Source organism: Macaca mulatta, chromosome 17 (assembly GCF_049350105.2).
Source record: "Macaca mulatta isolate MMU2019108-1 chromosome 17, T2T-MMU8v2.0, whole genome shotgun sequence".
NCBI lineage: Eukaryota > Metazoa > Chordata > Mammalia > Primates > Cercopithecidae > Macaca > Macaca mulatta.
Window position 1 is genome coordinate 12,444,240 of NC_133422.1, and position 12,757 is coordinate 12,456,996.

The 12,757-nt window shown below is 35.3% G+C and overlaps 1 protein-coding gene across 8 annotated transcripts in view; it reads left to right on the top strand.

Annotated features, from left to right (window-relative positions):
- Positions 1-12,757, top strand: part of PDS5B (PDS5 cohesin associated factor B) — a 189,311-nt gene that overhangs the window by 90,631 nt on the left and 85,923 nt on the right. For all 8 annotated transcript variants that reach the window (XM_015120857.3, XM_015120858.3, XM_015120861.3 and 5 more), the window contains exons 11-13: positions 5,041-5,186; positions 8,301-8,452; positions 9,668-9,781. In XM_015120857.3, coding sequence (XP_014976343.1) covers positions 5,041-5,186; positions 8,301-8,452; positions 9,668-9,781 — 412 coding nt within the window. The remainder of the gene's footprint in view (positions 1-5,040; positions 5,187-8,300; positions 8,453-9,667; positions 9,782-12,757) is intronic.

Below are 12,757 nucleotides of genomic sequence, written 5' to 3' on the forward strand. Positions count from 1 at the left end.
TTAAAGAACATTAGTCTTACAATCTAGTCAAAGTCAAGACCTGTTTAAATCCAAATGTCTAAAATAAGTTTAGAATTGTCTTTAAACTAAGAAACTAATAATTGTTCCTGGAGATAGACATTTTCGTAGATGCTTCCAGCCTACGTGAGAACTATGCAGTAGAAATTCTAGCTTCAGGCTGAGCACAGGCCAAGGCGGGTGGATCACCTGAGGTCAGGAGTTCGAGACCAGCCCCACCAATATGATGAAACCCTGTCTCTACTAAAAATACAAAAATTAGCTGGGCGTGGTGGCGTGCACCTATAATTCCAGCTATTCGGGAGGCTGAGGCGGGAGAATCGCTTGAACCTGGGAGGCAGAGGTTGCAGTGAGCCAAGATTGTGCCATGGGCAACAAGTGCGAATCTCTGTCTCAAAATAATAATAATAATAATAATTTAAAAAAAGCAGATATTTTACCAGTTTCATCCTTTTTGGGAGACATACCACTTGGAGCTTTCTGGTTTCCTACTCACATCTGTACTCCTTAGACTGCTTGCTCTGAGCTTCTGCTATATAGCATTGACTTTAGTGTCATCCATTCTTCCTCCTATCTTTGCTCTCCCCTTCCATCCTCCTCCCTTCTTTTTCCCCTCCTTTCCTCTTCGTTTGTGTGTGTGTCTGTTTCTCCACCTCCCCTTTCTCCTTCCCTTTTTCTCTGGATGTTCCTTTTTTTTAAGCATCCTTTTCTTGTGCTGCTAATACAGTATTTTCACTGAGAGTGTCAATAGTAGTTTTTTGAGGAATTTATCTTTTTCTTCCAAAATGTCTGTTTCTGCTAATTTGTTTTTTTCACCTTATATTTGCTTTTGTCTTTGTTTTCCTTGTTAAAGGCTTTGCTCAAATGATTGGCAATCCAAGGCCATCTGCTCATGATTAAGAGTGGGGGCGCTAAATCAAAAGCTGTTTGGAAAGCCCTGAGTATATGCTTTCCTCAAATGATTGGCAATCTGTGGCTATCTGCTCATGAGTGAGAGTTGGGGGCTGAATAAAAAGCTGTAATATTTGGAACACTCTGAGTACATGGTTGGGTCTGTCAACTCTGAACTTCACTTTTGAGTGATCAGAGTAAGTTGTTGGGGAGCCCTTAGTTTAGATACTTCCTCTTCATCCTGTCAAATTTCCAATAGAAGAGTATCTTATCTAGAAGTTAAAGGTGAGTTACTAATGTGTTTGGGAAAAGAATGATGGGTTTCTGCATTCACATTTCAGATTAGTTGTCACATAATCCTCTTTTGGGGTATAGTATCCATGCCCTCAACTGTTTGGTGTCCCCCAGTTTAGCGCTACTGTTTTATATTTTTATTATAGAATTTATCTCCAGACTTCTTTTGTTGTGGAATAGGGTCAGTATCCTAAATGGATTTCTCAAACAGCCTTCACCCAGTCCTTCCTTCTCTTCCTTGTTTTAAGATACGGAAGTACTTGTTGCTAGTTCCTATGCCTTTTGAAGAGTGTAGTATATATTGAGTTGGTTGACATGTTTTTCTTCTAGTGGCTTAGGATTTTGTTTTCTTGGGAATCCAAGGTTGGTTATATTTGTTCATCTGGTTTTTCAGAGCCTATTTTTTTTTTTCCCGTTGTCTCTTACTTGTTCGTGCCATTCCATTGGGTTTGTTCTCCGAAGTATTTAGGTGTGTTGTATCTCCAAAATATTTTTAATTGTATCACTCATCTTTAAGGAGCTTAAATAATTTTAAATAATTCAGTATGCAATAATTGTTCACATTTCTCTTAAAATTTATCTTTTTTCTCGAAAATTTTAGTGATATATAATCAAAATGATAATTTTAATACTTATTTATACTACATTATTATTTTCCTGCCTTCATTTTAGATTTTGAATTTTTAAAAAGTAAGTTTTATTGCTTAGTTGTGATTTTTAAATTGTTTTTTAAGAGACAGGGTCTTACTCTGTTGCCCAGGCTGATTTTGAATTTTTTTAATTGAAATATTTGAATCATGTTTTTCAGTTATTAAAACCAGACCCCTGCTTTTTTGCCATTGATAACGTGTAACAGTGTGCACCATTGATTTGTACATGGCTAGATAGAATTTTTCTTTCATTGAACTTGCTGTCATGTTAGGTTACATAGGTCACAGAGGATTTATACTGACTGAGCAGGAGAGAGGCAGTGCTGGAAATATCCTGCCAATGTATGCCTTTCCTTCTTAGGCTCATATTGGCTTCCCATCTCCTCTTTCCCAGTAGCCTTAGAGAGTCAGTCGTTTCTTGCTTTTTAACTTCTACTCGCTGTTGCTACAGATGAGGGCTTGCTTTATCCTTCTCTTAACTCATTCTGTAGAAGATTCTTTCTTTCTCCCCTACCTGAAATATGATGGCAGGTTTCAGAGGTTTTTACTGCTAGAGAAAGTGATAAAAGTGTAAGAGTAGTAAAGCAATCCTTGCTTTTGTTTGAAAGAGTGAGGCTTGAGACTGGGCGCGGAGGCTCAAGCCTGTAATCCCAGCACTTTGGGAGGCCAAGGCAGGTGGATCACTTGAGGTCAGGAGTTTGAGACCAGCCCAGCCAACATGGTGAAACCCCGTTTCTACTAAAAAATACAAAAATTAGCCGGGTGTGGTGGTGCACACCTGTAATCCCAGCTACTCAGGAGGCTGAGGCAGGAGAATTGCTTGAAACTGGGAGGCAGAGGTTGCAGTGAGCTGAGAGATGATGCCATTGCACTCCAGCCTGGGCGACAGAGCAAGACTCAGTCTCAAAAAAAAAAAAAAAGTGAGGTCTTGATTTTTTTTTTTTATTAGTTTCAGTCACATCTTCAGTTATTTTCTTTTAAACCCCATATACCCTGTTTCATTTTAAATTTCTCCAGCTTCATTCCTGACTAGCAGGATCATTTCACTTTCTACATGTGAACCTTATACTATAGTGCTTCTCAACCTCATCAGACCCAGTCCTCCCTTTTTAAGCAAATAATTTGTAATTCTCCCTTAAATAAAATGAATAGATAAAACAATCCACTTAAAAAAGTTAAAAAATTAATTGCCCTATTTGTGATATACAGGAGAAACCAAAGGGAAGTAGTTTATAATAAAGTAGTATATATTTTAATATTTAAATGTTTGGATATGACATAGAGATAACAGATGCCTCCACAAGTTTCTCAATTATTCTCTGCCACAGGGGGATATGGAAAGCTCTGTGAATCCTAATTGGTAAAGTATTTGGATGACTACCTGAACACCTAACTCACATTTATCTGTATTTTAGAGAAAATATCAGAGTCTGTTCTACAGTTTCTTTTTTTTTTTAACTTAAAAAAGAAGTGTAATTAACTTAAAATGTACAGATCCTAAGTGTTCAGTTTGATGTTTGAAGAGACAGTGAATTTCCATGATGCCAAAAAGTCCCCCTATATCCCCTTCCGGTTAGTTCTGTCATCATTTTCTGATTTCTATTTCTGTAGGTTAGTTTTGCCTGTTTTTGAGTTTCATATATGTTGAATCATACAGTGTGTACTATTCTTTTTGAGGGTGGGGAATGGAGAGAGAGATCTGTCTGCTTTCATATAACATGTTTTTGAAATTTATCCTGTATCGTTTATTCCTTATTGTTATTATTCTGTTGTATGAATACACCATAATTTGTTTCCTCCTTCTTTTGATGGTTATCTGGGTTGTTTCTGATTTGGGGCTGTTAATAGTGATTACTGTGAATAGCCTTATACAAGGATTTCTGTGGGCTTATGTTTTTATTTCTTTTTGCAAACAGTAATGAAATTGCTGGTCATAGTGTAGATACATGTTTAACTTTATAAGAGACAGTGAAAACAGTTCTCCGTATTAGTTATGGTGTTTTACATTTGTCCCAGCAATGAATGAGAGTTCCAGTCATTTAGCATCCTTGACAACATTTTATGTTTTCAGTCTTTTTGTTTTTAGCCATTCTTATAGGTTGTTAAACTATTTTAAATGTTTTCAGTGTTTTTTCTGGAAATAAGCTTATTTATTGTTTTCTTTCCCGTTTGGGTTTCGTCCTTTTCCTTTGTCCTGTGACATTTACTTGTTGTCCATCTGCCAAAATTTTGTGGACACATCTCTTGCTGTGATCTCTTGTTGTGATCTCTTCTCTTGTTATTTGTCCCCTTTAAAAAACTTTTGTTTTTTTTGTTTTTTTGTTTTTTGAGACAGAGTCTCGCCCTGTCACCCAGGCCTGGAGTACGGTGGCACAATCTCAGCTCACAGCAACCTCCATCTCCTGGATTCAGGTGATTCTCCTGCCTCAGCCTCCCGAGTAGCTGGGACTACAGCTGTGTGCCACCACGCCTGGCTAATTTTTTTGTATTTTTAGTAGAGATGGTGTTTCACCATGTTGACCAGACTGGTCTCCTGGCGTCAGGTGATCCACCCACCTCATCCTCCCAAAGTGCTGGGATTACAGGCGTGAGCTACCACGCCCTACCTTTTAATTTTTTTTTTTTTTTTTTTGGTTTGTTTTTTTTTGAGACAGAGCTTCGCTCTTGTTGCCCAGACTGGCGTGCAATGGTGCGATCTCAACTCACCGCAGCCTCTCCCTTCCAGGTTCAAGTGATTCTCCTGCCTCACCCTCCCAAGTAGCTGGGATCACAGGCATACGCCACCATGCCCAGATAATTTTGTATTTTTAGTAGAGATGGGGTTTCTCCATGTTGGTCAGGCTGGTCTCGAACTCCTGACCTCAAGTGATCTGCCTGCCTCAGCCTCCCAAAGTGCTGGGATTACAGGCGTGAGCCACTGCGCCCAGTCAGGTTAGTGAATTCTTAAGTACCCAATCTACCAAATGGAGAGGAGGCTCTTACTACTCAATTGGATGTCACTACTGTTTTTTGACTGAAGAACTAATTTTCCTTCTTTATTCCTTCCCTTCCTTTCTGGGCTCTTAATTTTCTTGAAACTTCTACTTAGGTATTGTTTTGCTAAGGCTTATTTTTAAGGGTATCATGCAGTGTTTTAAAAACATTTTAGTTATTAAAGTTTCCATTGTAATAAAATGTTATCTTTCAGAGTATCTTAAAGTGAGGTCACATGACCCTGAGGAAGCCATTAGACATGATGTTATTGTGTCAATAGTTACAGCTGCTAAAAAGGATATTCTTCTGGTCAATGATCACTTACTTAATTTTGTGAGAGAGAGAACATTAGACAAACGAGTAAGTACAAATAAATAATTACTAAGTTTTCATTTTTAATACTTGAAGTTTAACAGTATTTGAAAATATATTTAAATATATATTTCAATATAATTAGCCTTTTTTAGGGAGTGGAGGCATTTTAATATTTAAAATTATCTGAATGTAGTTTTACTTTTTGTTATATTAAAATGTATCAGTTTTTCTTCATCAAAGATATTTATTCTAATCCTAAAAATAAGACAGCTCTTAATGGTAGTCAGATGTTTAGCCTGTATACCAGTGTTAATGATAAGGGACTTTTGTAAAGGCCTGAGATACAACTTCTCTTATGTTGTTGACTCTTCTTTTTCTTTCTTCTTTCAGGGCTATTGTTGTTATATGGGTATGAATTGGTAGTTGTCTAGCTGGTTGCATTATAATTAACATGGAATAGAGAATGAAAGATGTTTTCAACTTACAAAAGCTAAACCCGATAGAGTGCCATGCTTCTAGCCTATTTTCTGTGACCTCAAGCCAACTTTTTTGAATGAGTACCCACTAGCTCCACTCATTAATCAGTGAACTTGAGACGACTGTATCTTGTTATGTTTGTGTTTCATATTGCATGGAATATATTAGGCACTCAGGAAATACTTTAATGGATGTTCGTTCCCTCCTGATTGGCCATAATAGTATCTAAGCCTCATTTAGGCATAAGAGTAATTTTGGTGAAGGATGAGACTTTTTGACTTAAGTACTAATTAGCAGACAAAGTGGGAGGCCTGCCTATTGGTTGTTGGAATAGCTTTGACTAGGTAAATTCTTTAAAACATTGTAGGCCGGGCGCGGTGGCTCACGTCTGTAACCCTAGCACTTTGGGAGGCTGAGGCGGGCGGATCATGAGGTCAGGAGATTGAGACCATCCTGGCTAACTAGGTGAAATCCCGTCTCTACTAAAAATACAAAAAATTTGCCGGGTGTGGTGGCGGGCGCCTGTAGTCCCAGCTACTTGGGAGGCTGAGGCAGAATGGCATGAATCTGGGAGGCGGAGCTTCCAGTGAGCTGAGATTGTGTCACTCCAGTCTGGGCGACAGCAAAACGAGACTCTTTCTCAAAAAAAAAAAAAAAAATTGTAACAGGTTGATCGTGCCATCTCCCTTGTTTAATACTGTCCTTGATAATGCTGGTTGTGCGTGGAGGATAAATGGGCAAGAAGCACATGGTTTTCCTTTCAAATCTATAGGTATCCAGAACAATTTATTTTAACTGATAAATTTAGACTTTATTGAATATTTCATTGTGGTATTAATTAGTGAAAAGGGCCAAAAGACATGGAGGGAAAGGATATTTGCATTGTTCATAGCCTTCTAAATGACTTTTTTTTCAGCTAGACTTAGAATTTGAGCTGTTTTTGTGTATTGTTGGAATCATAATGTATATTTTTGATCATCATGTTATGTTCATTGTATGGTTGCTTGATTCATTCATATAAAAATTGAGCACTGAAAAATAATTGACTATATATATGTTCTTGGTAATATTAGAATATGATGTATCTTTAAATTCTCTTCGAAGAAGAGGGAGTTAAGAGTTAGAGATAACATAGGGAGTTAGAGATACAAAGTTTTTATAAACAAATTGAAATCGTATTTATTTTTTTGAGACAGAGTCTCCTTTTGTCACCCAGGCTGGAGTGCAGTGGTACCATCACAGCTCATTGTAGCCTTGATCTGGGCTCCAACAGTCCTCCCACCTCAGCCTCCTGAGTAGGTGGGACTACAGGCATGTGCCACAATGCCTGGCCAATTTTTTTTTTTTTTTTTTGACTTAAAGACAGGGTCTCATTATGTTGCCTAGGCTGGTCTCGAATTCCTGGTCTCAGGCCATCCTCCCACCTTGGCCTCCCAAAGTGTTAGGATTACAGGCATGAGCCACCATGACTGGCCTGAAATCTTTTTAAGATTTGTAGAAGTTTTTTATTTCAGTATGTAGTTGGTGGATGAATGAGACAATAAATATTCTTAATATACTGTAATTAAGTGAAAGAAAAACCAAGGGAATAATTTGTTGCTATGAACGACAGACTATAGTGAAGGAAAAAGGACCATAAAGGAAAAAATTAATAATCTCTGCAGATTCATGATGGTTTCAACATTACCAGCTTCCTTTTGATTACAGTGCTGTGTTTACGTAAAATTAAAGAATGAACTTATTCTAAGATAATGAATGTCAGATGCACTGTAACAAATATACACTTGTTTAAGAAAAAGTTGAATACATTTCCCTTATACTTCAACTCAGTCCCAGATGTACAGAATGGACTACTGATAAGTATTTTTACATTCAGCATTTGATAAAGCCAATATCATATGCCTTTAATACATCTTAATTACTATTATTTGTAATAGTGTAAGTATGCTCAATATAGACCCTAATTAAGAAAAAAATTGTGAGGGATGGGTCACAGTTTATCTATTTAATTCTGTCTTTGTGTTTTAATGTTTACTTTCTTGAGCTGGCTGCAGTGGCTCATTCCTGTAATCCCAGCATTTTAGGAAGCTGAGGTGGGAAGTTTGCTTGAGGCCAGGATTTCGAGACTAGCCTGGGCAACATAGTGAGACCCTGTTTCTACAAAAAACAAAAATAAAAAATTAGCTAGGTGCGGCATTGTATGCCTGTAGTCCCAGCTACTTGGGAGGCTTAGGTGGGAGGATTGCTTGAGCCCAGTTGTTCGAGGCTTTGGTGAGCTGTGATTGCACCACTTCTCTCCAACCTGGGCAGCAGAGACCCTGTCTCTAAAAATGCATGAACAAAAATTTTGGTAGCTTGTTTTTCCTCACCAATTTTAAGTCACAATATGTAGAGTGTGATTAGCTTTTGTTTTGAGGCATAGATGATAGGTTTAAGACATTAAAGCGTTAAAGTTCTTTACACATGTTGATTTTTCTCCCATACTTTACATAGTAGAAATATTTATGTGATAGTTGTGTGCTTTTTTTTTATAAATATAGTAATTATAAATTGATATTTAGTATCTGAGACTTGAAAAAAATCTGTAAAGGGAAGGAAAACACAAAACTAGGAAACTAGACTTTCCTTAGTTTATATAATGGAAGACTTTTTACATTATAAATAAAACTTTTTGTTTTTAAGTGGAGAGTACGCAAAGAAGCCATGATGGGACTTGCCCAGATTTATAAGAAATATGCTTTACAATCAGCAGCTGGAAAAGATGCCGCAAAACAGATAGCATGGATCAAAGACAAATTGCTACATATATATTATCAAAATAGTATTGATGATCGGTAAGTTAAGGACACTATAAATATTTGGTGACTTTGAATGTTATATAACTTGATTTATTGGTTTATGCAAAGTATTTTCTTTATGACCTTACACTTTTCCCTCAGTTTTTAGTATAAGGTAATGGTAGTGAGTGACTGGGCTCATTCCCACCCAAGCCATAAATGAAGCAGTAATGTACATATAACTTTAGGGATGGGTACAGGTTTTATGTTCCATATTCTGATACAAATACATATCATATTTGAATACCATATTCAAATACAGATATTACTGTATTTGAACAGTAATATCTAAAAATAGGTTTGTGTATAGTTATAATTTTAGTTCATAGGTAATTGTGTTACAAGGATCTTCATTAATTTTTTTCAAATAAAACTTTAAAAACCTGTTGGATTTTGCACATTTAAAAACAATTTCTACTGAAGACTAAAAAATAGTTTATAAATTTATATAAAAAACATGTTATCTGAATATAATCTTAATATTTTTTCCATTCCAGGCTCAGATTAGATCTTGTATGGACTGCAGTCATTTATTAGTTAATAGAGCTCTAAATCCTACTTATAGTCTGAAATGATTTGATAGATTAGTGGAAACCAAATGATTTTGCCTGTAGCAGATCAGAATGAGAAAATTAAGAAGCAGGTCATAGTAAAATTTTAAGAGGCGTAGATACTAAAAACTGGATTATCTATGAAACTTTATAGTTGTTTTTATAAAATTGAAGTTTTTGTACTTTTTGAGGGTATGGCATCAGTGCACAAAGAATTACATTATGATTTTGTAGGACTTTTTTTTAGTACTTTTAGCCAGGTCTGTTTTCATGATGATGCCTATGAAAATGCAAAAGAATCTTAAGAGTTTCTTTAGTTTTGACTTAGAAATTTAGAACTTGGAAATTTGAAAGGACCTGTCATATTTTAAAACTCTGCATTATACAGATAAAGAAAAAATCCCTGATATATAATGTGCCCAACATCCTGGAGCTGGTAGTTGTCTTAGCTGGGTGTAGGGCTGTTTTCAGCACATACAGCTAAATCCTGTTTTGGTCCCCTTCTGTCTACAGTTAGAAGGTTTTGATTTGGAAATCTCATTTCCACTCAGAGCAGCAGGAACTTCTTTAATATATGTTCTTTACATAGTTTTGGAATTTTATATATAACTTTAGAACATTACAAAAAAATCATTGCAATGCCTTCTCTGCTTTTTTGTAGGTTACTTGTTGAACGGATCTTTGCTCAATACATGGTTCCTCACAATTTAGAAACTACAGAACGGATGAAATGCTTATATTACTTGTATGCCACACTGGATTTAAATGCTGTGAAGTATGTTTCATATATCAAACTCTGTTCTTTTCATCTTTTGCAATATATTGGATTTTATCAAAAAGAAACTACAAACACCTGTATTTTAAATTGTAATCTATGTAGTGTAAACATTATTTAAAGGGTTATGTCATAATATAATACTTCGCTATTTTTTCAGAAAGTACCACTTTAAACATGAGATTAAGCCATAAGCAATTGAAAGATAGAGCTGATTGACATGAAATCTTTTAGGATGAGTTTTCTATTCATATTGTTGGTGTCTCAAGAAATGTTGATGTACCTATTCTTTTTTGTTTGTTTTCCTTAAGACATTAAGAAACATTCATGTTATGAAGATACTACCTTTTTATTCTCACTTGGTGTACTGATTTGCGTTACGGTATAGAGCAGTAGGCTGCAAATTTTGTGCTGCATAGCCTGAGCAGCACCATGTTATAGTTTGACATAAGAGTAAGCACAAATATATATATTTTTTGTAGTTAAGAAAATACTTTTGGGTGTTTAGGTAAGATGGCATTGGGATGTTAGACATGGAAAAGGCATTGTTAGTCTAATCGAATCATACTAAGGGTTAGGAAATTGAGGTCTTAGAGATTTGCTTCAGGTTTTAGGAAATGTAGATCCTTAGTATTCCAGCAAATGTGGTTTACAAGTATTGGGGATTAAATGTTGAGAAATTGGAGAGATCTAAGGGACTGTATGTAATTTTCATTTATACCACTGTTTAATGAGACTTTGACTTCATTTTTTCCATGGAAATAATTTTATTTTCTGTTTATGTTTTATACAGAAATATTGAGGAAAAGGTTGTAGAGGGGAGAAATACACCTTTTTTTTCCCCCTACCTGCTGTATTTCAGGCACTGGAATTTGTATTATGTATTACTGCTTTTGTGCTACTGTGGAAAAGTAGGTTGCAAAGAGATCTGATTGCCCACAAAGCTTAAAATATTTACTGTCCAGCCTTTTACAGAAAAAGCTTGGCAACCCTGGCTTAAGTGATATTTTTCCTGTTTTACATATGATGAAATGAATCACACAGATGTTGCATTCCACACAATCACACAAAGAGTAAGAGGGAGTCAGAATTTGCACTCAATCCTACTTAGTTCCAAAGCTTATTTTTCCACTACACATAGTAAGATACATTACTCTCATATTTAATTTTATTTCTTGTAAACTTTTCTGTGGAATTGGAATATATCCTAAAATTGTTGGTTTGTCATAGCCTAATTGGTGGCTCTTTTTCTCATGGCAAAATCAATTGATGGCCTCTTAAATTGGATGAAATATGGTATTTATATTATATTCAAAACAACCTATTGGAAATCATACTAAATATAGACTTCTCTACTCAACCCCCAACTATCATTCAAGACTAAAAATGAAATGTCACTTTTAAGCAAAAATGAAGAATTTGCCAGTCCTACTTGAAAAAAATTATTAAAGAATAGCCTTGTTTTGGTAAGAAAGGAAATTAAATCTATAAAGAAGTTATAAGATTCAAGAATTTGAAACATTTCTATAAGTATAAATAATAAAGGACTGTAAAAACAGTAATAATACAGTTTTATTTGCAAGGGGTGGGAGTGTGGATTAAAAAGTAGGTAGCATGTAGGCCAGTATTTAGCCTGTACCATACACCACTGCAGTACTATGTGAGATTTCCTGAGTGTCCCTGCAATCCTCCGTCCTATGGCCCTACCATGCCTGGGCAAGGCTGGAATGTCTCCAGGACCTTCTTCCACTGCCCATGGTTCTGACTGGTTGATGCCTGATGCCTTTGTGAAAAATTTTGACTGCAGGTGGGTCCTGTCAGATAACAGCATGTAAGGTGATAGGTAAGTAATGAGTATGAAGGTGTTCCAAGGTTCTTTTATCATATTAGTGAGGGCAGACATGTTGACTAAGTATGTCATAAGTGGGCATTTAACAGTTGCCTCTGAAAGCAGTTAAAATGTATAGCTTCCAAGCACAGAGGAACAAAAAATAATGAATGAAAACTTTAATACCAGAAACAAGATAGAAAACAAGAAAAATAACAGTAAATATACAAAGTATAAATAGTTGTTATAAAACTAAGCATGTCACATATCACTCGTCACTTAAATAAGTATATTTGATTGAATTCAAAAGTGAAACAGTGCTATTCACAAGCGATACTTTGAAAAATAATGCCATTGAAAAGTTGAAAGTAAATTCCAATCTGGACCAGTACTCAAAAGGAAAGGCTTTGATTCTGCAAAAATGGTTGGTGAATGAATGGGTATTTATCTGTTTTAAGATAAAACATTTACGGTACATATATATCATTTTTTAGATGATTTTCACTTTAACCAACTTTTTGTGATTAGTTGACCAACTGTTATACTTACCAGTATTTTAGTACTTTATCTGTGGTTTTTTTCTCCAAAATCCATTACCTTTTTTATTATGTAATAATAATAAATCACATATATATGTTATGAAGCATAGTAATAAAATAAAAATACCTATGAATCTATTACTCAACTTGTAAACTTTTCTCCCATTCATCTTCCTCCCAGAGGTAACCTCTACCCTTGTTGCCTTTAAAAAAAATTTTTAACATGTATGTATATGTGTGTGTATATATGTGTATCGCTCAGTAATATATTTTTGCTTGTTTTTGAACTTTATGAAAGTGAAACAACTGTGTATATAGTGTTTTGTGTCTTTTTTCTATTCTATTTCCAAGATTCATTCATAATATTATACATAGCTGTATCTCATTCATTTCACTGTGCTATAAAATTGCACTGTCATTAATCCATAATTTTATTCCATTATTTTGATATCAGAAATTTGAGTCACTGCAGAAAATGGATGTCTGTATTCCATTTTTATTTATTTATTTATTTTTACTATTTCGAATAGTGCCACTGTAAATACTTTTCAATTTGATATACACATGCAAGAGTTTCTGTAAGGTATGAATATGAGTTATTCTCAAATT